Source organism: Lepisosteus platostomus, chromosome 12 (genome assembly GCF_059453375.1).
Source record: "Lepisosteus platostomus isolate fLepPlt1 chromosome 12, fLepPlt1.hap1, whole genome shotgun sequence".
In the NCBI taxonomy this organism is placed as follows: Eukaryota; Metazoa; Chordata; class Actinopteri; order Semionotiformes; family Lepisosteidae; genus Lepisosteus; species Lepisosteus platostomus.
The window spans coordinates 17314419-17340456 of record NC_142622.1 but is presented as its reverse complement, the minus strand read 5'-3'; the positions used below and the strand labels follow the sequence as shown (position 1 = coordinate 17340456).

The 26038-nt window shown below is 38.7% G+C and overlaps 1 protein-coding gene across 3 annotated transcripts in view; it reads left to right on the top strand.

The window, feature by feature from the left end:
* plekhg4b (pleckstrin homology domain containing, family G (with RhoGef domain) member 4B) overlaps positions 1 to 26038 on the top strand; it is a 43130-nt gene that overhangs the window by 14641 nt on the left and 2451 nt on the right. For 2 of the 3 annotated variants that reach the window (XM_088601211.1, XM_088601209.1), the window contains exons 4-22: positions 5049 to 5255; positions 6639 to 6762; positions 9941 to 10034; positions 10888 to 10974; positions 11309 to 11425; positions 12472 to 12570; positions 13194 to 13336; positions 15112 to 15250; positions 15928 to 16050; positions 16172 to 16363; positions 17124 to 17959; positions 18329 to 18578; positions 18726 to 18815; positions 19425 to 19649; positions 20512 to 20682; positions 22036 to 22213; positions 22338 to 22454; positions 25002 to 25271; positions 25385 to 25602. In XM_088601211.1, the coding sequence (XP_088457337.1) occupies positions 5049 to 5255; positions 6639 to 6762; positions 9941 to 10034; positions 10888 to 10974; positions 11309 to 11425; positions 12472 to 12570; positions 13194 to 13336; positions 15112 to 15250; positions 15928 to 16050; positions 16172 to 16363; positions 17124 to 17959; positions 18329 to 18578; positions 18726 to 18815; positions 19425 to 19649; positions 20512 to 20682; positions 22036 to 22213; positions 22338 to 22454; positions 25002 to 25271; positions 25385 to 25602 (3680 nt within the window). The remainder of the gene's footprint in view (positions 1 to 5048; positions 5256 to 6638; positions 6763 to 9940; positions 10035 to 10887; positions 10975 to 11308; positions 11426 to 12471; positions 12571 to 13193; positions 13337 to 15111; positions 15251 to 15927; positions 16051 to 16171; positions 16364 to 17123; positions 17960 to 18328; positions 18579 to 18725; positions 18816 to 19424; positions 19650 to 20511; positions 20683 to 22035; positions 22214 to 22337; positions 22455 to 25001; positions 25272 to 25384; positions 25603 to 26038) is intronic. The other variant, XM_088601212.1, reaches the window with a different exon arrangement.

Sequence of the window (26038 nt, the reverse complement as noted above, 5' to 3'; positions counted from 1 at the left end):
CCTTTGTTCTGAACATTATCTTCCATGTAGTTTCCACTTGCGTCCACGGGTTCACATTTCTGTGTTCATTCTGAAGCCTGCTGGGTGGACTTTAATTGAGTTGTCAATGCTGTTGAGGATTTTGAATACTTGGTCGGGTCTCCTCATAAAGAAAGTTGTGACCTGCTGAACGTGTGGTGGCACTCTTCCTTCTAAGGAACGAAAAATAAACAATTTATCACTGAAAAGTAGAAAGAGGAAACACAATGTTTTGGCTGTTGAATCTTCTTCAAGTGACACCTGACTCCTGGGGATTTTAGCCCCAGTCTCCTAACTAAATTCCCCTATGGAACTGTACAATCTAGCTTCCGTAAAGATCCTCCTAAATTCAGGTAGTGAAGCACATCTTACTTCACCTGTTCTGTGGTGCAGTGTGCTACTGGCTCATGCCTGCCCTCATCACCCAAGTGGGGGATTAACTGGGTCTTCTACAAGAAGATCCTTCCAGATGAAAAGCGCTATATAAATGCAAACAATCATTATTATGTGTTATTTAAAATGTAATTGCTTTCCCTAAGAAAGAATGGGCTTTCGTAACATTACACCCATTTACAGAGAATGCAACATCTATACTGCTGAAAGTGTTACTGCAGGGGTTTCATTTTTTATCATCATAAGTTCCCCAAAAATAAGGTAGAACACATGTAGAGACAATCCTTAAGAAGTATTTCTTGTTAGGCAAGGTTGCATTAGATCAAATGATATGACCTAAGGGTCAAAAATCAAATTTCATTTTTAGCTCCCATTGTTTTGTGGTTACATAGATTGTTTGGTTGGGTGCCACTCCACACTATAATTATTACTCAGAGGGTAAGATGGACTACACCAAGGAATTGGTTTTGAAGAAATTGTGATGTCAGCACATGTAATTCCAGAACATTCTTTTTCATGACCCGTGATAAACATGCAACACTTGTGTGGGCTGATGCAGCAGTAGGCACTGTCCTGCCCTGGAAACTATATCTCATGAGATCAGGCGTGGCCTAATTTACTGTCCCCTTTTCCAAAATACTGTTTTGAAAGCCCCAGGTGTTTTCTGTCAGTCAAGGGAGTTTGGAAAATGACAATAGCCATCCTGCTGCTTTTTTGAGCTCCAGCTTCCGGTAATTGAAAACATGACTATGCGTTATTCATATGTGTCTTCAGTAGTCCTGCCCAGGAAATATGTGTAATTTGGAAGAGGCTTTAAATCTGTTTTCCTTTCCACACAGAACAGAACTGACAGCTTTTCTACCTCAGACCTGACAGCTAACACACTAAGAAATGGAATGTAAATACCATAACTTTGGTAAAATGCAAATAAGAGGATGACAGGAAACATTTGCTCTATCTTGAAATTCTGGCTGATAATAGTTTACTGACCCAAACCCATCTAGTCACTTGATTGAAGGGTGCTTCAACAAGTAGCTGGGCAGTTTGAAGCCTCTTTTGTTTTCTACATGGATGCTTGGTTCATTACTTCAATTCTAATTTTGATGGACTCCATTGCTTTGGTTTTGTGATTTTAGGACTTTAAATATGTTTGCCGCATAGCCTATCACTTCAGGATTAGGGAGATTCAGCTTTATTTGTCCTTTTAATGAGATCTTACTGAACATGCATTCTATGATATAAAACTTAATTAAATTACAAACTTTGTTAAAGTATTTCTACAAGTTTCCCCTTTCACCTTGTTGATAAACCAACAGGTGAATAGAGACTAAAAACACTGTCCTCCTGCCTCAATGTGAGGCTACAGCCCTCTTAAAAGCAAGTCTAGTTCAAGGTAGTTGCGTGCCAATGGTGCACTGAAGGGCTAAGCTCTGCCCCAGGGGCTTTGCTCCATTGTTTTGTTACAGATGGAAGATGAAGTACAGCTTTTCCTGCATTTAAAGGTTACCTGTGACATGCTGTAAAATGAACAAAGATTTCTGAGACTGTGGACACAAACATGTACAGATATGGACATATGCCTTTGATCAATCAGATTCTGATTTTTATTTCGCCATGAAAAAAGCTAATCAGAGCTGATCATTTGTAGTTACAGTATAATAACATTTGTTAAGTATAGTACAAATTGGAATAGGAAAGCACAATTCTTAACTTATTATTATGCAGGCTGCTATTAATGTACTGTACATAATGGTTCATGGAAGTATACAAAATGAAACGCTACAGTATAATATTAATCCAATACTGAATTCATTTGTACATACAGTGTATGATGTTATTCAACACAAATTGTAAGACACCCATTTTTGCTCATTTTTGCTCCTGAAAAACTGTTTGGGTAGAATACAGAATACACAGAACAAAGAATGGGTATGGTTATGAATAAACCAGAATAAACTATGTTAACTCAGGACAGGAAATGATTTCTGGAAAACAATAGGACTAAGCGGCAAAAGTCTGTCTCTTGTCCAAGGCAGTAACTGGAATAATAAGTTTCCAGAAGTTTTAAGAGCATAGAATCTGCTTTCCCATGTGGCAGAGTTTACAGGAAGCTTTCATGGACTAGTAAAGGGCATTTCGCACAACTGCCTGTTCCCTGATCTTTACACTTAACCCATGCTGGGGAAAAAAAGAAAAGAAAAACGTTGGCCATCATCTGCTTGGTTGACCACCAATAACTGACAGATGAAACCTGCGAGCCTATCCCTTGCTTTCATTTTTTTGGAATGTTTCTGTGTCATAAGAGGGACTCTTCAGCTTTTTTGTCTCCTGGCTAGCTTCAGTGCCTTTCAAAACAACTGATCAGTAGGACATTGTTTTAAAGATGCCATCAAAAGAAAAAAGAAATGTATTCAAATGTCTCACAAAGTTGTGAGCACACATCCAGTTTTGCAGAAAATGGTTTTCCTAAAAGTTTGAAAAAACACTATAGAAGTAACGCCACCTCTTCTGAACACCATCCTCCAAATAACACCTAACTGAGAAAACATCTGAAGGCCAAAGTTAGAAACACAATATTCTTTGAATTATCTTCAGCTGCACCTACATCCTGCAACAGAATAGAGACATATTGACACAGTGATGGTACTGATTTTGTTGTATCAGTCAATCAGAACTGAAATCTTCTGCATTGTTAGTCTTTGTTATAACATGTGAACATTACACTAAAAAATGAAGACTTAGAGCCTGAGGCCTGCTTTTTGCTTGGCGTGAGATCCCACACAAAGCCGACTGTTGAAAAATTGGTGAAAAAATGTTTCAAAATGTTTTTAAACTCATACAGGTACCCAGGTACAGCATGTTGATACTGTCATGATGCCGGTCTTTCAGGAGGATCACAAAGTTCTGTACAAAAATAAACACAATAGACATATTTTTTCTATTTGGGGTGATTTTTAAGGGTTCTGAAACATGCAGCACTGTACTATATATTGCCATTTCTATTAACAGCCATCCCTGTTATCCTTTCCTACTTCAGAAATGTTTTTAAACGTAGCAGTTACAAGTCCACAGTGCTCAGTTTCTGGTGTCTGATGATGGGAGACTGTTGGGAGACTGTCCCTCTGACGTTAATTGCAGGTGCTTGAAAAATTCTTCAGGCTTCACTACAATGGAGTAGTTGGTGTTTTAGCAGGCGGTACAGTCTCATGTTGACAGACAACAGACTGGGAGAAACATCCCAGGCACCAAACCAAGCTGAAACATTGAAAGAGAGTGCAAAAGGCTTTTAACTTACATTTAAAAACTCGTCAGGGTATGAACAAGGCAAAGAAAAATTGCAGGCAGGACACTTTTTTTCTGAACTCTTCCTGCAACTTAAAAAAAATGAACACAATTCGCATACTTAATCAAAGAAGGTTGAAAATTCCATAAGTGAGACAACAAAAGACCCATTCATTCTTTTAATAACAGCTCACCAGTATTAACCTGAAGCAGGCTATCCTTATTTGAACATAAAGAAGTGGCTGAATGGAATAGGAGTTAAGAAATATGGAATAGCAGTGCAGTGCAAGTCACTTGACCTAACTAATTGGTACTGTGACGTTCTGGAAATAAAGCTACACTAAGTGACCAATATTATTCTGAGCTGAAGAACCTGCTGATATTAAATGGTGTAATATGAAATAAATCATCAATGAGCATTCTTTTACCTGTTATCCAGGTCTTTCTTCTACTATGAGATTTATTGAAGATGCTTTAAGAGAAGTTAAATTAATAAAGTGATAACATTGGATTTGTCAGATGACACAGATTGTCCTAACGCCAAGTGTTAAGAAAAACACTGGTCAGGATCTGTAATAGAACATTGCCATGTTTTAAGAAAACTCGAACCATGGCAGTCCAAATGAAACATTTGTATAATTAGGTTGCTGGAGTAAGAAACAGAATTAGCTGTTGTGAGTCAAACGCAGTGGTAAGATTTTGAGCTTTTACACCATTTCTGTTATCACCATGTTTCTTTTAACTATATACATTACATTTTAACTTACCTAAACTTTGACCTGATTTAAAAGAATATGCACAGAGTCATTTTTTTTTATCTCAACCCAAACAATAGTTGCCTTGTGCTGCTATTTGAGGGTGTAGTTATTACTCATGCGTGTTTTATAAAACAGTAGGAAATGCCTAATCTTCAGTATAACAAATGGTTTAACCTTTGCAGGATGCTAGAGGTGATACGTAAGCACTGAAACTGTACGTAATTACTCAGAATATGCATTGTGGCAGTGTTGAAGTACTCACAGATTCCCAAAAATGGAACCTCATACATACTGTGTGTGCACTTTAGATAAGGAGAAAAAGAGAAAAAAAACGATAGTAATGAATACTGGCAATGAATACTGGAATCCTGCTTTGCTTCCTGCAAAACCTATTTATTGTTTTCCTTTTTATGCATTTTAGATGTGATTTTATGTTTTATTTGAAAATGTCCTCCTACCTGGAAAGTTTTTGATATATAGGAATGACATTACTGGTGTAATACAGCATAAATACTGTATAAATACAGCATCATATTTGGACTAAACTTTTCAAGTAATAATATTTTGAAAAACAGTCTTTTTTTCTTTTCTCATCAGTTCTCCGTGAGAAAGGTGTAGAAGGGGAACTGGAAAGCAATAATCACAATGGTGAAGTCAGCCAGACCGCCAGCATTCCGAGCAGGTCTCCCAAAATTGAATGTGCAAACATGACTGTGTTATCAGAAGATGGTCTTTCTCATCTACCTAGAGGGGCATCAGAGATCAATCAGGAGCTTCTCGTTTCTGGAGCAGTCATTTTACCAGGTATGTTAAAGCTGTAAATAATACTGCAGTTTTGCCTTGGCTGTAAATTGAATGTAGATTACAGACTACTACAGTCTGTAATTTATATATTCCTATTCCACTATGTCCAGGATTGTTTGACTTGTGTGCTAACTAAACCTACTCTACACTTGCAAGTAGGCAAACCCTTTGTGAGTTGTATTGGAAAAATTACAGTAGACCTCAAAGGTCTATATCAAGACTGGCATGGTTGAACTCAAGATTATTTCAAGGACGTATTATATGACTATAGTCCAGTTCTTAATCAGAGTGTGATCTGCTGATTCGGGCCTTCTTAGTTAGCAGAAGACCAGGCTTCTCTTGTGCAGCAACAGATTTCTGGACCCATTAGAGACTCTGGCATCACTTTCAAAATTTGCTAGGACCTCCATTTCAGCTGTGTTCTTGTTGCGTGCCAATAATAATAATTATTTGGTTATTAGTGGTCCATTGAAACCCAATATTGGGAAGGAATAATTAAAGACATGTCTATATTGTTAATTAATGTATTTTAAAGTACATGTATGTGTAAAAACCCAGAGCAGAACTGCCTGACACTCTGCTGTGTTGCTGATGCCCACATGGACAGATGTGTTGGCTGCAAAAAGAGCTGACCTGCCAATAGAGGCCTCCAAAGAGCCTCTAACTCCTGTAAATAGTCTCATTAGGTGTTAATTATGTATAAGATTAGTGGTAAAGGGTTGAGGGTGGCTTAGTGGCACTGTGATTAGAATTTCTGCCTCGCAGTGCTGGGGCCCTTGGTTTAATTGCTAGAGTGCTATCTGTGTGGAGTTTGTATGTCCTCCCCATATTTGTTCAGGTTTGTTCTGGGTGCTCCAGTTTCCTCCCACAGCCCAATATCATACTGATCATTTGATTGCCTTCTGGAAAAATTGTCCATTGGTGTGAGTGCCTGTCTAATAATTGTTGGTCCTGCAATGGACTGGTGTCCTGTCAAGGATGTACCCTGCCTTGTGCCTGTTGCTTGCCGGAATAGGTTCCGGTTCCCTTGCAGCCTTGAATTGGAAGAGGATAAGCTTGAAATAGATGGATGGTAAAGGGTTGAATTCCACATTCTTAAATGGGCTTATGTAGTGGCATTTATTATTTAAAAAGGGCATGCACAGTGCTATTGGTGTGGGTAAAGCAGTCTGGAAAAAGCATTTGGGAGACTGAAAAAAGCTTTTGGTTTGGTGAGAAACCTGGATGAGTTCTAATGCAAAGCCTCCTCTTTACTTTGAGGGCCATGATGAGTTTGTGATGGCCATCACATAACACTAATGATAGACACCCTTTCTGTTGATCATGCAGTATGTGGATGCATCTTGGTGGACTTTTATCAATTCTTTTTTTATTCTATCTCAGGAAATAGAGACCGTAATGGGCATGCAGTTATGCAGGTCTGCACACGAACCAGGATTTGGCTTAATGAAAACTGCACAGCCAAAGAACTATTTCGCTTGATAATGTATTACTACATCACTCTGAGGTAAGGGAACTATGTCTTATTTTTAACTGCAATGTACTGACTGATGTTGGATCACCTCTGTCTGCTGAATGTTTTTTTTAATTTGTCATGAGACAGTAGATTTCTGATAACTCATTGAAAGAATTTGTGTTCAGGACCGTCAATTTTTGCTTTGGTTGTTTTTGTGATTGTAATAAAGTCTCACATTGGAAGCCACCTTGTGAGAACCTCAAAAATTAAGTGAAGAACTGCAAGAAAAAAAGAGTTACTCTGCTAGAACCATTTCATGCAAAATATTATTTGTTTATGCAGGATAAATTAAACCATTGGCAGGAACACAACATGTGAGGACACTTCTGGATTTACCAGGCCAGGCTAGGGTTAGTGTTAAAAGAACCATCCAAGTTTGACTCCATTTATACTTCTGGTTTCATTTGAAATGAGCAAATTGAGAGGGCTTACACATTGGAATGGGTTTCTTGACACTTTTAATTGGACTCCATTTTGGAATACCATTACGGAAATGTGCAGTGCAAGACAAGCAGCCAAATAAATCAAAAGACAAAAAAATTAAAGACAGGAGAAAAGCATCACTCATCCTAAAGTTCTCTTATGGCAAAAATACAGCAATTAAGCTAAAAAGTGTCTAAGTATTGTTGGAATCCTAACCCTAGCTGGGGTTCAATCTGAGGAATTCTGTAATGCATCTCAGAAAGCTCTCCATTTCTAAGATTTGAAAATATCCCTCAAACCACAAAATATGGGCCTTAAAAAACAAATTCATGGATAAGACATTTTGAAAATATGTGCTCTTCAATATTTTACCTTCTTTGGGCTTTTGGGCTATGTTTCATTCAGTTGAAAGATGCTGTAAAATGGTATTTACATGAGCCACGGTACGGTTAGGGTTACAAGGACCATCCAATTTTGACTCCATTTGTACTTCTGGTTCCACTTGAAATAACACAATTGAGAGAGTTTACACACTTTTAATTTGACTCACCTTAACCATGTGCAGAGCAATAGAAGCAGCCAAATATATCCGAACAAACAAATTAAACGTTAGAAATGATCACTTTTCCTAATGTTCCCTTGTGCCAATGAATACAGCAATGAAGCTAAAATGTGTCTAAGTACTGTTGGAATTCTAATCCTAACCCTAGCTGTGGTTTAATCTGAGGAATTCTGTAATCCGTCTCAGAAAGCCCTTCATTTCTGAGATTTGAAAATGTCACTCAAACCATAAAATATGGGCCTTAGACATGCAGATCCATGCTAATAACCTTAAGAAAATGTATCGTCTTCGATATTGTACCTTCTTTAGGGTATTTTGCAAACAGTGGAAAAATGGTATTTACAGAGTATGCTTACCAGGCCAGGATAGGGTTAGGGTTAGAAGAACCAACCAATTTTGACTTCATTTATACTTTGGGTTCCATTTGAAATGAGAAAATTGAGAGAGTTGATACAATAGAATGGGTTTTCTTAACACTATTTAATTTGACTCAGTTTTGGAATACCATCCTTGAAATATGCAGTGCAATACAGCTGCTAAATACACTGTAGATCAGAACAAAAAAAAAAGATGTTAGAAAAGAATTTACTCTTCCAAAAATTCACTTGTGCCCAAGTACTGTTGGAGTCTTAACCCTAACCCTAGCTGCGGTTCTATCAAAGGAATTTTGTAATCCATCTCAGAAAGCCCTCCATTTGATAGATTTCAAAATGTCTCCTAAACCGCAAAATATAGGCCTTAAACATGCAAATCCACACATTAGACTTTTAGCAAATGTATCCTCAAATATTGTACCTTCTTTAGGCTATTTTTCTTTCAGCTGAAAAATGCTGTTAAAATGGTATTTACACGTGTATATGCCAAGCTAGGATTAGGGTTACAAGAATCATCCAATTTTGACTCCATTGATTCTTCTGGTTCCATTTGAAAAGACAAAATTAAGAGAGTTACACAATAGAATGGGTTTTTTTAACACTTTTAATTTGACTCACTTTTGGAATATCATGTGCAAAGCAACACAAGCAGCGAAATATACCAGAACAAAAAAATTAAAGATGGAAGAAAAATATTACTCTTCCTATAGTTCTCTTGTGGCAAGAAATACAGCAATGATGCTAAAAAGTTTCAAAGTATTGTTGGAATCCTAACCCTAACCCTAGCTGGGGTTTAATCTAAGGAATTCTGTAATCTGTCTCAGAAAGCCCTCCATTTCTGAGTTTTGAAAATTTCCCTCAAACCACAAAATATGAGCCTTAAAGATGCAAATTCATGCATAAAACCTTTTGAAAATGTCTCCTCTTTAATATTGTATCTTCCTTAGGCTATTTTTCATTTAGTTGAAATATGCTGTTAAAATGGTATTTGCTGTAGGATCTTGCTGAAGGATTTTTATGGTTTGAAGTTGTTTTTTGAACAATACATGAAGAGCTCATATAATGTAGGAATGCTTCCTTTGACAAATAACTCCAAAATGTGTTCATAATTATACAAAAATATTTACAAGCAACAGGTCTCAGACATCCCACCATGCCAAAAGACCAGATTCATAGTTTATTGGCTTTTTGCCCTCGTAGGAGTTTCGATCTTTTGAGGTCACTATACCTTGCCTGTTAATACATTGTGTGAGTGTACCCTAAAAGATTGACTTGATTTAATTTAAAGCTCAGTCTTTTAATAATAAAAATTAGAACCTGCATATTTGACACAGCTGTTCAAAGCCTCAAAAGCAACTTGTTTGCGAACCTGTATGATTGGTATACAGTATGTACGCTCTGGGATCCAATGAAAACTAATCACAATGAAATGCACTTTGCATTGAACTGTCTGTTCACTTTAGAGACACCTCATCAAAATCTGGACACTTTAAAGAATGCAATTGCTTACTGGTAGAAATACTGTTTTTCCTGCAGATTCAACCTCTGACCTTGCTCATTCTTTTTCACACACAACCCTTCCCACTGCTTCCCTTTAAACATCCCTCTGGCTATGGTTAGTAGCTGGTTGGATTGTAAATGGTACACTGGAAAACACATGGTCACCTAAAAGCAAAGTCCGAATGGTTCTTTCAACAATCATGTTGAACAAGTTTCAGATCAATTGTGGATATTTAAGAAGGCTGGAAGCTAAGTTCTAGTTGAAGTAAAATGCTCTCCTCTGATATCCCCACTTCTTTTTCTTTAACAGAAAAGAGAAGCGTGATTTAGGTCTAACAGTTGTAGTTGATGCCCGAAAGCACCAGCCTATTTCAACCCTTTTCGCAGCACTAACAGAAGTCCAGGTGAGGTTTCAATGCAATATTGCTTCTTCTTTTAAACCTTATTGAAAAAGTACACAGGCTAAAATTAATTAACAGAAGGAGTCAAGACATACTGAAAGGCAGGAAATGTTTGAAACAATTTTAAACTCTTCCAAACATTTCTAATTTTTGACGTTGATTTTCATTGTGAATTTGTTGGTATATCATTCTTCAATGTTAACTTATGATTTTTTTTTGGAATATGATATTTTCTAAAGATTGTGTGAGACCTTCGCCGAGTCTGCCTCTTAGTCTCTCAACTGGTTTTGTAACATTTCTGAAGAAAGAGTCAGTTTTGGCACTGGCTTGTTCCGACTTGTTGGTAAAACCGCAAGATGTTTGAACACCTACTGTATGAGTCATCAACATAACAAGTAGAAGTGGCTTTGTTCATATTTCATCATACTTTAAGTACATTCTTTTACTGCAAGAATGTAGGGGATCCTTCAATGTTCTATTTTCAGAATTTTGCAGTTTGGGATTCCCTTTGGAAGAAAGGGGCAGACCATTGACACCTACCTGTCAATCAAGTCCAACAATTTTCATTTTCCAAAAAGGAAATAGACAGCTTCTATGGGCATTTGAATAATGCAATTTTACAATGGGATAATGCTTATATGCTATATATTGTATAGTCGTCAATCATTTTATATTATACATAACATTTCCCGAAGACTTCGATGTTGTTTACATGATACTGTACCTTCATCACTTCCCATTTGAACAATTATTTACTGCTTTTCTCTCTCAATTAAATGTAAATGGTGTCTTTTTTCTCCACTGATATCTCCTCCTTCTATGCTCTTTTTCTTTTCTTTTTTATGCTGCCTCAAAGACTTCGCTGCCAAATGCACTTTATTCTGTTCTACTGCTTGTGGACAAAGATACAACATGCAAACCTGAAAGAGACACGACTGTACAGGTAATGATTTCCAATAATACCAGAAGCTTTTGAAAAGTAATAATTCATAATCGAATTAATAGTCTTTCATGTGTCTGTAGGAACTGACACATTATAAATAAAACAAATAGAATGTGGACTTTTACAAAACCACAACAACACAACTAAAATGCTGAAACAAATGTGTGTTGAGTGCATTTATCCCAATAAGGCTAAGCTAAGTTTGTACTCCGGGACCTAACTTGATGGCCTCCATACACAGCAAAAACCTTAGAATTAAATGTTGATAGAATTAAATGATCTTGTTGAATAAAAGAGGAGCAGGAAAAGCATGCTATATTTTCTCCTTCCACAGTACGAACCGCTAACGTCCCTGAAGACACTGTACAAACACATAGATTCCAGTCAGCTCACCAGAGAGTTTGATGGGACTTTTCTCTATGATCACAATCAGTGGATACAGTTCAGAAGGGTAGGTGTAATTTACTATATGTAGGTATGTCTGTTTTTCTCTTTACTAGGTTAAAGGTTCATCTGGGTTTGACCATGTTATTTTAAGGGGACGTGCTCAGCGCTGCTTGCTTTTGGAGGGTGATTCTTTGTCACAAACATATATTACTGCCTCTGAGCCTGAGCAAAGAAGATAGGCTGTATTGAAATTGAGACTGCAATTCGTAATGAGTATTCACAAGCGTTGGTGAAGCTTACTTTGAAAAATTAATCTGTTACAGCTACAAGTTACTTGTATAAGACTTTACTTTTTAAAACTAACAGGACAATGGGGAAAATTTATTTTAAAATGTCAACAGTTAAAGTGACCTACAGTATTAATAATTTCAGCTGCAATGCAAGTAATACATTTCCTCTTAGAAGCTACCCCCCCCCAACTTCCCATGAAAAAAGTAATCGCCTACACAGGTAGTTTGTAACTGTAATGGATTACTTTTTAAGTAACTTTTCCACCACCGCTTAACCAATATAGGCTTTTCACATGTACTGTAGCATTCTTTTGCTGTTGAGCAGAAACAAAGATTATACAATCTTTGTACATCTGTCATTTCATCTGCTTGTTCTTGTTAGACTGGTATTTGTCAAAAGAGCTAATGTTTCCAGTGCATATAGCTTCTTGGAAATGTGAATAGGAGCTGTCACTTTTAAAAATGAGGTCCTCAACCAGACAGAGTACTCTGCTTTTGGTGGCAAGATAATACTTCAGAAGTCACTCAATTCCTCAAAAGGTTTTCACCCCTGCCCTGTCACGGGACACTGTTTTGTTCAGTGTTTACTGAAATGTGATCCCCATTAGATTACAATGGTCTAAGATCCTTGGTTTTATATATTGCCAAAGAGTTTACGCAGCCATTTATTAATTAAAGGACCAAACAAAAGAACATGTATGAAGGCAAATCACGGACAATCCAAAAGCAGGCCATCTACGTCTGAGCTAGCCAGTATAAACAATACCAGGCTGTAATGTTTCATAATATTTAATTTTATTAATTGTTTTCTGAATTGCAGAAAATTGAGCCCTTTGCAAGCAGCTGTAATGCTGCCATCTCCACCCTTCAGAGCTCCATCTCAACCCTGAGCTCCCAAAGTCCTCTCTCCACTGCCCAGGTCAGCCAACTCCATATGTCTGAATATCACTTACTATCCTCAACTTGCTCCTGAAGAAGACTGAGCATGGTCAGGTTCATTTGTTCCCTGCCAACCATTAAAAATTAAAAATTAAAAATTAATATGTATATTGAACATGTATATACAGTAGACATTTTAACAAGTGAAAGTGAATGCCGTGCTAAATGTTTCTGTTGTTGACCCTTCTTCAGGTGTGACGCATTGATTCTTGGCACAGTATTATCCTTTACTGGTTCCTTTGCCACCAATGCATGCTGACCCAGCTCCCCACTCAATCATATGCACATTTTAATGCTGGAAAAATCAAAACTAATTACAAGTGCTTTAGAAAACGTTTGGTAATCATGTTTGTTTTTCAGTCTTTAATGTAAAACATACTTTTGTATACATCCAGTGCCTTAAAACACGCTCAGTCCCTTTCAATGATGTTTTAATTACACACTTTACTTTTAAATCAGAACTTCAATGTTCAAATTGAACACTTAGCGGGTGCAAGAATTTAAATGTCAGCAGAACATGCAAAGACAAACCAAAAACCAAACAATGTTGACAGCAGTACTTTTCTGAGTACAACAGTGGAAAATAATCAATGGCTGTTTTAGGAAGTTGCAGAGGTGATCAGCAGACACAGACTCCTCATGAAGAATGTCCTGGATGACAGGCACTTGATCCGGCTCCGACTACAGGGAGGAACCAATCTGGCCAGAATCAAGAAAGAGGAGTTCTGTGAAAGTGAGAATCACAGGTGGGAGACAGCAGAATATAAGGAAGATTGCAAACGAGTGAAGGTTGCTCAGCCTGTTTAGCACACTTGGTTGCTAGTGGTGGATTGATCTGACGATCACACCCATGCGTTTTACATTCACAATATTTATTCATCTCGTAGACGCCATTAGCCAAAGTGACCTACAGTACTCTCACATCTGTTCACTTCTTGAAAAAAGCATGGGTGTTGTCTTTGACAACATTGGCCAAGTAGCTTGTTACAAGCTCCCACAACTCCTTTGTGCATTTGAACAATTGCATGTTGTTATGGCACATCAATGCTGTATATGTGCCCCTGTCAGAAACACATCACTATGTGTACAAACATATCAAGTTGTTTAAAAATATTTGTAATCAGCAAATAACAGCTGAATAACATCCATGCCATTTCAGTAAAGAACATTTTGTATTTCTCTTATTGTAATCATTGATTTGAATTTAGTGGATGAGTAAACGAATTAATCCCTTGCAACAATTAAATAGTAGATGAAATGCTCAACTTAATTTCTTACATTTTAGGGGCATCTTTGAATCTCTGTTCCATCTCACATTAATCCAGGGAATATGGGCTCCAGTTGCCACAAATTTTCCCAATCATCAAAGTTCAAATTTGGTTAATAGATTAAGAACCTTTGAAAGACATATAGTGAATCTGTAACATGAGTATTTTATCGTTGGAGAGTTTTTATTCATTTACAGTATAACCATGTTCTTGTTGCGGAGTTTCTGTGCCTCGACTCAAGATGCCTCTGTATGAATTTCCATTTGCAGGGTGGATTGGAGTTTTAATTAAAATTCTATGTTACTCTTCTCCAATCACAAAGCAGCAGCTCCTTTCCCCAGTGCCAAACAGTAGCTGGCTGAATTTTAAAGCATAGCCTTTCATCTTGTAGTTTAAACTTTATGAGTCCCAGTTACAATTGTTTGGAAACTGGCTGCCATTTTGGCTTTTGATTAGCATTGTAATGGCTGCCACCAACACACCCCAAGAACCTTAAAGAATCAAAAAGCCATTTAAGAGTCTACACTCCTTCACAGTCATGTTAGGTGGTTTTGAATGCCCAGGACTGGTTATATTTTTCTAGCTGGCCCAGACGCTCCAAGATAGCTCACTGGTGAGATTTCAGCTGCTGTTTTTCTTAGCTGGAAACAGCAAGAGAATTGTCAGCTCCCTAGCTTATATGGTAATGTAACTATATAAAAATACATTGCACTGACCTTCGAAAACTGCATTCCTATCATCCACTACATTATTACCTAGGTTTGTGGTATGCAGTGTGGTATAATTATGAGGAATAATCACCATATATTTTCGAAGAGGGAGCTCTTGCTCGTCAAACTTGTTTGAATTCTGCCAGCAGTCTACTACAAAAGAGAAAGGCTGACGCACAACATTTTTGTAGAGATGTGATAATTGTAGATCCTTTAGTACATTATGTCACTGGGCGTCTCCAAGACAGCATTTTGCAGAAAATCTTGGAAAGACCTAAACAAATGCAATCACTAAGAGACGGATGTGCCCATAGACAGCTGGATGTAAATTTAGGGAAGGTAGTTTCAGATAACATGTTTAATCTTCCCTACATTACACAATTTTAGAGTACTCCAACATTAATGTATCACATTATTTGTCCTAAATCACTAAAGCAAGACAATTGTCTTTAGAATATTGTATCTGGGACTGTACAATGTATTTCCCTTAATTTATGGATGATAACTAATGAGCCTCATTTGTCTTAATTTTGGTGTTTACAGGGATGCCATTGATATGGTCACTGCGTTGTACAATCAGGTGGATGAAGAAGTTCATAAGCTAGTAATTCTGTCCAACAAGTCTCTGAAACAGTTGGAGAGTCTCTTGGAGATACGTAGGTTTGAAGAAGGAAGTAACCAGGTAGGACATTGACAACTCTACGGTTAAGATATTCAAAAACAGATGAATGTAAAGTGAAGCTTTTTACACTTGCCAGCCAAAATATGAGGAACAACTGGTCTGAGGTATAGACCCTCTCAGTGACAGGCAATGAGTGGTTGACTTTAGGGACATGAGGAAGACTTCTGTCACCTTCCCCTGGTCAGAAATGTCCACAGACCTCAATTCTGCTGAGAACCAGTAAAACAAATTGATGTTATCTCCCACACATCATTACTCTAATCACAACATCAAGTGTAGGAGATCCTGTTGGAACACTCTGTTAAGACTAGACTTTCAGATAAGATACATATTACATCCTATTCCACCTGCTCTCTCTACTTGCAGAGCCCCATCACAGTATTCAGTGGGGGTTCCCAATACTATGGCTGGTGAGTTTATAAGCCCCTCTATAATAACTTCTTTCATGTTAGTTTCATGGCTGATTTTCATCCTGATGTCAAAAATACAGAAGGAAGCATCCCCGTTTCAAAAGTATTAGAAGTACAGTATATTCTGAGGCAAAGGACAGGGAGCATTAGTTTGAAATTGAAGGGATAGGTTTTTGAAATGATGATGATTTTGTTTGGAAGTTACTGTGAACTCTCCCTGAAATCAGCAAAGTCAATGTGAGGTAAATTTTGTTTTTTTCTCTACAGATAAAATTGTGGTTTTCTGTGGAGGGAGAGAAGTACCTCGCTCCTCTGGATTCTATGACTATGTCTTTAGCTGGTCTGAAGCAGATGCGACAGAGCTTAGCAATGTTTCTCGAGGAGTCTGCAGTATGTATCTATGGTGGAAAAACTGCTTTTTTAAACATACTCCTGTATTATCCTTATTTAACATTGTCCCTGAACATTTGTATTTGTGTGTACAAAGATTAATTGCACCCTGTTTCCACAGCAACATCAGAAAAGGGGGATGCAGCTCATCAAGGAGTCCAAAGCCATCGCTAACACCTCCCTTTTCAAAGATGCTCACCTAGAACAAAAGGTGCAGGACTTTAAACTGCACTTGCACAACACCATTGGCAGAATCGAGAGGCGAAGGACTGAGCTGGAAATATTGGTCAATCTGTATGAGTTTTATGATACGGTAATTTTTTTAATGTCTTGATTCATTTCTTGAGTGTCATTTTTATAGTGTTAGGTTGGTCATAAGAAGTCACACTGTGTAAAATGTTCTAAATCATAAATGCATTCAAATCCAATAAGCCATTGATGTCTGTTAAGAATTTCCAGTCTCTTATTGTGGTTGCTGCAGCTTTGAGTGGCTTATTGTGGTAACAGCTCCATCCTGGCTAATTAGCCTTAAATTTTCTGTTTAGCATAGGAGCAGAGTTGTTGCCCATACTGTATACTGTATGTTCAGTCAGGAAACAGTGTCTTCAGTGTTATTTGTGTAGTCTTAGCTAATCTGCAGAAAGCATCAGTTTGTATGATGGAAGAAATGCCCACTTCTTTGATGTTCAAGATAAATATTTTGCTGAGGCCTTGATATACTACGTACTGTATCTAATACTATGAGAATATGTGAGAACATTCCTCTAACTTGGGTGTATGACATTATATGATGATGTAATAACTCATTTTTACAGACAAAAATATAATGTTAGTGTACTAATTCTGTCTAATATACAACTTAAACCTAAATAATTGCAGGGTAATACGATTCAGGCAGGAGAATTTATCACAATGAAGGCTTTTGATTAACTTTGCATTGATATATTACTTTTCAAAAAATGTTTTCTTCTCTTTTTCCTTAAACCTTCTTTCCAATCCAAACTCAGGAGTCATCTGCCTGCTGCCCTTACATTGTTTGGCTGTTGGTAACTGGAGTTACTCTGTTTTTCTAGGCTGACCAATGGGTGGAACACTGCAATGAATACTTTAGGAAACTGAATGTGGAAGACAGCACTCCCAGGCTCTCTCCAGCAGAGATTCAGATCCTGCAGGACTATCACCGCGAGGCTAAAAAGTTCTCGCCAGAGAATTTCCACACTCTAAATGAAATGGTGTTGAATCTCAACAGCCCCAGCAAGCTGAAGGAGTGGAACAGCCACTGGATGAAATGTCAGCAAACCAGACAGCATCTGGAAGAAGTCTTAGCTAGAGCCACGACGACACCCAAAAGCTGTGGGCTGACATCGCCAGCTGACTCCAAAAAAACTGAAGGAAAAATGGGAGTCAGACAGCCTTCATGTCGACGTGTCAGTGACAGTTGCATAAACCCCACGCAGACTCAGGAGTCCAGAAAAATGAGTCCTCACGGGCGCGAGGATGTCCCATTCTCTAAAAGCCACTCTTTGTTTCTGGCCCCCTTTCAAGCTGGGTCCGAGCAAAGCGGGCCGAGCCCGGCTGTGTTTGACGACACCGATAGCGACTGCACTGTGGACTCCTCTGCCTCCTGCTGGTCGGAACCCGTGTGCTCCCCAGCGGCGCGGCACAGGAAGCAGCCGTTGAAAAAGATGATGAAGAAAAACGTCGGCCATGACGCTTCCTCGAGGGAGAGTAGCCACGGGTACACGGGTGTCTACATTAGGGGGCTGGAAGTGGCCAATAACGTGGCCGCAGAAAAAAAGCTGCAAAGGCCTGACGTGAAAAGCCCGCAGCTGTGCCGGAGCCGCAGCCTGTCCTCCCCTCCCAGAATGCACAGCAGACGCTCTGACGGAGACGTCAGTAAGCAGAGCAGGTACAAGCTCTGTAATTTCCCTTTCTCAGTTCAAAAATCTGGCTGTGATGGCTTCTCCTTCATTGAAAAGAAGCTGGAAGTGCTCTTACTAACTGAAAACTGATTTGTTTTGAATTTTCTGTCTGGAAGTGACTTAGAAATATCAGGAGAATAAATGCTATTTTTAGAAATAGCACCCTCACAAATATCAAGGACAAGAGATAAGCCATAATAATAAGCCATAAATAATTGTAACATCATGTTATCAATTTATTTCCTTTTGAATTTTTTTCATCAAAACCAAATGTAGAACAATGTATTGTACAAGAATACTTATATACATGACTGCATGCACTATGATGTAACCATGATTTTGGTGTTTTAAAACAGCAAAATGCAGCACATTATGGATGAAATGATTTCCACGGAGAGGGAATATGTTCGATCACTTGGTTATATAATTGAAAACTATTTTCCGGAGATGGAAAGGATAGACCTGCCCCAGGATTTAAGAGGAAAGCGCAACATCATCTTTGGAAATATGGAGAAACTGTATGATTTTCACAGTCAGTATTTTCTCAAAGAACTGGAGCACTGTGTGGAGTCCCCGCTGTCCGTCAGCAGCTGTTTCCTTCGACACGTAAGTTTCTCAACTGTGCTTACAAGCTATTATTCACGTATGCTGTAGGTGCATTTCTAAATCTAGTTCCTTATTTACGATGAGCATAACAAAATGGAAATTGAAAAACATCCAATTTTATGATAGAAAACACCTTTTTCTTTGAAGGAGGAACAATTTGGGATGTATGCTTTGTACAGCAAGAACAAGCCACAATCAGATGCTCTGTTAGCCAGTCATGGCAACGGCTTCTTTAAGGTGAGTCCAAATTCGTAAGCTTCATCCTGGCCAGTCTCCTAATGTGATGTGAAATGTAATCCCACAGTGCATCAGGTGTCACTCTACGAGTCCAAATAATACTTTTTACAACGTTTAACTGAAATATGTCTTTATTGGCAAGCTGAGCTTGAAGCCGCTACTAATAAAAATATGTACATCATTTACTTCTTTTGTAAACAAAAAGGGAAAACAAAAATTAAATTAATAAATACAGTTCAAAGCATGAAATTTAAATCAATGTTATGTTCAAATTGTATAATGCACCGCTAAGACTTAATATCGACTGTTATGTACAATTTGCCCACCACACGTTCACAAAAAGATAGTGCTGCTCACAAATCATTCCAGACAAGATTGTCCATATACATTCCTGGACTTTTTAGCTGAAAGTGTGAATAAATAGCAGAAGAAACGTGATCATACAGATAACAACACCCTTAGAAACATGATTCAAGTCAATACAATTCTATCACCAGAAGGAAGGCCATGGCTTTGTAGTAGCCAGAACTGCATTGCAAACATTCAACCTTGAGCAGACTGGTCAGTTTTTCATTTTGTTTCTAATCCTCCATCTGCTATGGTTTCTAGAACAAGCAGCTGGAGCTGGGAGATAGAATGGACCTGGCCTCCTATCTGCTGAAGCCCATCCAGAGGATGAGCAAGTACGCGCTGCTCCTGAAGGACATGATCAAGGAGTGCAGCAAATCGCAGGACCAGGAGCTCACTGACCTGCGGGCTGCCGAGGAGATGGTCAAGTTCCAGCTGCGCCATGGCAACGACCTGCTGGCCATGGATGCCATTCGAGGCTGCGATGTGAGGCCAACTATGTTAATCAGTATGAGTACGGGAGAGGAGAGGTGTGGAGGGGGTGGACTGCTGTGGGTTATCTGGAGAGCTCTGGAGACATATATACAGATATATAATCTTTATTTTTTAATAATAAAAAAACATATGTAATACACCCTTTCAAGAGAGGGCTAGACAAATGCCCAGAAATACATGCAATAGAAGCTCACAGCTCTTGGGTCCTGGGTTTGATTCTGGTGGTTCCCATCTGGATTTTACATGTTCTGCCCATGTTTAAGATAGCATCTGCTAGGTGCAGCATTTCCCTCCCACCATCCAAAGAAATGCAGGCTAGATCAATTGGGGCAACTAAATTTTCCCTGTTTGTGTGCATGGGTGTCTTGCAATGGACAAGGGGGTTGTCTGGACTCAGGCATTTTACTTCACAAACCAGCTCTGGCTCAATACAAACCTTGCTTGGAATGAGCAGCTTTCAGCAAAAGGATAGATAGTTTCCTAAAGACAGATGCCAAATGCGGTCTTCTTATCATGAACTGGAGATATACATTTTTTTAATAGTTACTGCAAAACAAGCCAAGAGACCAGATTGCCTTGAAATCTACATGCTACACAAGTGTTATTTAACTGTTATAGTGAGGGACAGATTTTGAGACCAGTAAAATAAATCTAGACAGCCCGATCCTGATGTAAGAACCAACGCTACAAGAATATTTGACGTTCTTCTCTTACGCCAAGGTCTTCTAAAAGCCGTAGATGTGTATGGTTTCTCCTCAGCCTCAGAAGTCAGCTTTATCATGGGATCCTGTATCCCAAGGCCTGGCAGAAGTTGTGGGTCTGCAGTGCTGACGAGTTCTTCCTTTCCTTCCAGGTGAATCTGAAAGAACAAGGGCAGCTGCGGTGCCAGGATGAGTTTATTGTCTGGTGCGGACGCAGGAAGTACCTCCGGCACGTCTTTCTTTTCGAGGACCTCATTCTGTTCAGCAAAACTAAAAAGATTGATGGGGGATATGACATCTACATTTACAAACAGTCCTACAAGGTACAGGACAACAGAAAGTAAAGCTTCGGTGCAACAGTCTTCTGACAATGTAGTGTGAGACTTTCTTGATGATATTAATGGACAAGTCCAGATGGAGGTCAGCGTTCAAGGCAAAAGCGCAACCGAATTGCTAGAAATCTTATTAACAACTGACAGAGGTTCAGAGCTGGTCTTAATGTTTCAGGAGCTTAGCCTTACATGCTACCGATGTCTTATTGAAAATATGAATACAGACAGAAGTGACTCCTTTCACAGACAGAAAAGAGTGACCTTTGACCCTAACGTGCAGAGAACAGTACAGCACTGTGAAAACGCAGACTTGTTTTCCCTGTCTTGCGTCTCTTCTCCATTATTTAGTAGCTGTTCCACTGAATTTGGTGTCTTTGTGCATCTCAGAATTCGCATATGAGACAAAATAAATACTTTGGGTCACTTTTTGAGAAGTCATCCTTTCTCACACACCAAAAGTTCGTCCTTTTGTTCAGCAGCTTTTTGTTAATTTTTGGGCTTTTTAGGTGAGCCAATCATTTTGAGTACTTCTCACTCCTTTCATGTCTTCAATCATTTGTCCATTTTGCACCTCTTTGACATTCCATTAGTAGTTACTTAGATTAGTAGCTGTCTGATATTATTGTCCAAAGTGAATTACCTTGATACCCAATTAGCTGTGCATTTTCTTGGGGTGATTAGTTTAAATCAACTTGCTCAAGGCTAGAACAGCAGAATAATAAGAATAGTCCTTACATTTACATAGCGCTTTTCTGGACACTCCTCTCAAAGTGCTTTACAGGTAATGGGGTTTCCCCTCCACCACCACTAATGAGCAGCCCCACCTGGATGATGCGACGGCAGCCATAGTGCACCAGAACGCTCACCACACACCAGCTATTAGTGGGGATGAGAGCAGAGTGATGAATACAATTCATAGAGGGGGATTATTAGGAGGCCATGATTGGTAAAGCCCAGGGGAAATCTCACCAGAACACTGGTGGTAACACCCCTATGCTTTTCAAGAGACAGCCTGGGATTGTAATGACCACTGAGAATCATGATCTCAGTTTTATGACTCATCCAATTTTTTTTACAGTTTAGTGTCCCCATCACTATATCAGAGCATTAGGCCAAACAGACCACAGGATGGGTGCCCTCTGCTGGTCCCACTAACATCTCTCCCAGCAGCAACCTTAGTTTTTTCCAGGAGGTCTCCCATCCAGGTATTGGCCAGGTTCAACCTGCATAGCTTCAATGGGCTCCAATTTTTGAGTTACAGGGTGATATAGCTGCTGGCTAAACCCACTTGAAGCAGGACCCAACTCAAGCCCTATCACTATTCATGGACATAATGTTTTGCAGACTGCAGAAATCGGAATGACCGAAAATGTGGGCGACAGTGGGCTCCGGTTTGAAATCTGGTTTCGACGTAGGAAATCGCAGGATACCTTCATCCTACAAGCCAGCTCAGCGGAGGTGAAGGCAGCTTGGACGAACATAATAGGAAAAATTCTGTGGAGACAAGCACTGCGTAACAGAGGTAAATATCTATTTTTGGAACCTCGATCAAAAATCTTTTGAAATTATAAAAACACAATTAAAATAACCTAATTCATGCTGTGCACATGTATATATTATTTTATTATTATAATTTTGTTTTGTAGAGCTGCGAATGCAGGAGATGGTCTCAATGGGAATAGGCAATAAGCCTTTTATGGACATTAAGCCCAGCGATGCTGCAATAAGTGACAGAGCAATAGATTATATCATGAAGGGAACAGGTAAGTTAACTGTTAAGCAAGAACTGTGTTTCTTAACTGTTTTAGCTTTTCACAGTCTTAGCTATCTTTAACTGTAAGCACTGATTGCCCCTGCAATTAGACAAAAAGCCCAAAGAACTGTGTTCATTCTACATATTTGTGCTCTTTTTATATGTGGTTTGTTGATCACTTCAAAGTTAAGTTAAAAAAAATCCCTTTGAATTTCATTTTTTTGTTTTCTTTGTTCTGGAGCTTCAGTACAGAATCCTGGGCAGTATGCAGGTACTTATCCATTTAACCAAAGAAACCTGAACTAGGCTGGTCGGAGGCTTTTAAAAACATTTTCTGCACATAGATGAAGAAATCTATCCTCTATTGTCTGGCTACAGATAGGTGGCATTGCCTGAACATGCTCAGGTTGCAGGTGTTTCCTGTTTGTATATCTATAACACATTTGAAGTTTTTGATGTTTATACATTGAATATTATTGTGTCTGCACACATACAGAACATCTGCTGCAGTCAATGTAAAATGTGTTAGCTATTGAATACACTGCCGAGGTCCCCTATATTCACTCCTGGCCCTGGTGTGTCTGTTGATCCGGAGGGCAGTCTGACAACAAGACCACCGCTAGGGGCCGCCAAATTCAATTATTAAAGACTTTGGAAATACTTCAAAATCTATGTAATGGAATAGTTGTTAATTGTCAGGACTGTTGCGATTTTCCACATGGGATTTGTTTGGCATTTTTATAAAAGGAGTGTCTTTTAGCACATACATGAAGTTGTAACAAAGGGCTAGTTGTTTTAAAAAAGGTAGATAGTGTTGATGTAATGTTTATTAATATCTATGTTTTATTTTGGAGCTGTTCTTACTCATGTTTTAATATCTGATGAAGCTAGCATTTAGCCCTAACTGTTGTTTCATGTCAGGTGGTTATGTTAGAGTGGTTGATGCAAGCAGGCTTTCTGGTACTAAACGTGGGGATGTATCACACATACATTTAAGAAATTCACAATAAATAAATTTTGTCTTGCAGTGTGTGATACAAAAAATAAAGGTTTTAAAATCATAATGAAAATATGTTTTAATGAGTGTACTGTTTTATTATATACAGTAAAAGTTGTTCTATATAAAACCACTTTGAGAATATGCACCTTTAGGAAACTGACAAAATGACACCAACTGCATGTGAATAATGCCTCCGATTAAGTGTTTTATAAAAGTAACAATGATATGAACCAATCATGTTCAAAGAATAAAGACCTGAAATTCATGTCACTTATTAAACATGTATTCAATCTTAAATTATACAATACATCTGAGAAACAAGAAATCTAATATTATACCTCCATAATGAATGATCAGAATGACAATCATTTCATGCTATTATTAACAAGTATAAGTAGCTATTTGTTATTTGTAGTAGCTATTAGTAGCTATTTTCTAACTTGGTATCAGTAGCTAGTATCCATAACCTCAGTGAAATCTTTTAAAGATTGTGATGCCATGGGGGCCACTGTCATCACATGGGCATGGAATATAGGCATGTTACAGTACACAGACACACTGGGAAACAGTTTGGCAGATAACTGTGTTTGTATTTGAAATATAAAATATAAAAGTTAAATAACAAACTATTTGAGCTCCTAACTTTTAATTTCTCTAACTAAATATTGGGGCAACTATTCTGGCACCATCATGTTTATTATTGAATACACTGTTTCAGACAAAAATTAAAATAATGTTTTACCTTACTTGTGTTCTCTTTTAACTTTAACAGGGCCTTTTTTTCTGTTCAATCTCCTCCTCTGATTCTAAGTCTATCTGTAGTTTGAATTCTCTCTTCACTTGTCAGGTCTTCCAATAATAAAGGTTCTCTCTCTCTCCAGTCACAGACCTCCCAGTAGTTTGTTTTCTCTCTCCTGTCTCAGGTCTTACTGCAGTTTATTTCCTTCCTTCCTGCTCAGGTCTTCCTGTGGTCCAATTCATGTCTCCAGTCTCAGGCCATTTTGTAAGATGCTAAAGCAGTCCTAAGCATCTTGAATGCAACAGCCTTCTTTCACTCTGCACTTCTGCCAAGTTGGAGGACACTCACCACCAGCTCAGTACTCAATTTATATAGGCTGGAACAGGGCACTCATCTGTTTCCTGTTCCAGCAATTGCAGGGTAATGCTGGCATTCTCTCACAGCCATCTTAGTGATGCCAAAAGCATCAGTAAACGGGATGATTCATCTGAAAAAGTACTGTACTGCTAGGAAAATGCCCCTCGTGGCATCACAGCATGTATTTAGCAGTTAACTTTGATCAGTGAAACAGATGTGTATACGTACCTTACAAAGGACTACTGAAAGATATAAGTGGCACTCATTTTATCTTATATTTGTTAATGGACTTTCAAGACAAACTACACAAGAACTACACAGTACCTACAGCAGGTATAATCATATAGGAACAAAATCTTCCTTGTAAGATATCCACAGGTATGTTGACTGTGATGTATGTGTTGGGTTACTGTTTAGATCTGGATCTTTTTAAATTCTGTGTTGATTCCTCCTTTTTTCAGAATCCAGAACTAGAGCCTCTATAGCAGTGTCTTCCTTTGACCACTCCACGCCCTTCAAAAGGCCACACTCTACCATCTCCAACAGCAGCACCTCTTCCTCCAGCAGCCAGTCCTCTTCCTCCATCCTGGGGTCCTTAAACCTGCACATATACCCTTCTCCGTCATATGCTATAGCCAACTGCCCGAGTTTAAATCACTGGTCATACGACATCGGAACATGCATTGAAGAAGATGAGCTGGAGCAGGAAACAGGAAGCCAGCCCTCCATGAGTGAGTGATTATTCAATGGGATTATGATGTCTTTCTTTTGCCTGACACTTAAGCATTTTCTGCTCTCCACTAACCCAGGTTGCTTTCTCTGTCTCTTGGTTTCTCAACAACAGTAACCGAGAGTTCTGAAACCTCCTCTCAGTGCACCTCAAGTGACAGCGTGACTGGTCTGAGTGGTCTGACTCTGGCCAGCCAAGCACAAACTGCTGATACTTTCTCTAGTGAAGGGACCTCCTTCCTGTGTTCGTCGCCTCCCTTGCAATCCCCCTCCCCACCACTGTTTCAGAAAAATGAAGATCTCAAACAGCCCAGCAGTCAGTACATCACAGCAGTGAGTATATTTTATCCTTCCAGTTGAATACATCCTTATCTGGCATAGAGCTGCTGAATACCACCTGCCGGAATGCAAACATGTCTGCTTTTTGGAACGGGTGATGGGGGACCTGACCTTTTGTTATTATTATCTGCTGAAAGATGTTAAAACAGTTCTCCCAAGACCACACTTTTTTACGCTGTACTCATACAGATAAATCTGTCCATTACACATACTCTCCTCTCATTATGAGAGGTCATTGGTGTTCATATTTAAACTTCACATAGAACTAACTCATTACAAAAACCAAATGTCCTTTCCTGTGCCCTGCACAACTGTACTATAGTTCAGAATCTCTACCAAGAAAAGAAAAGTGGGCCATGAAGTATTCAAAGACCTCCAAACTAAAATGGAAGATGAGCTTGTCTCTACTTTGTACCATTTTCACCATTCT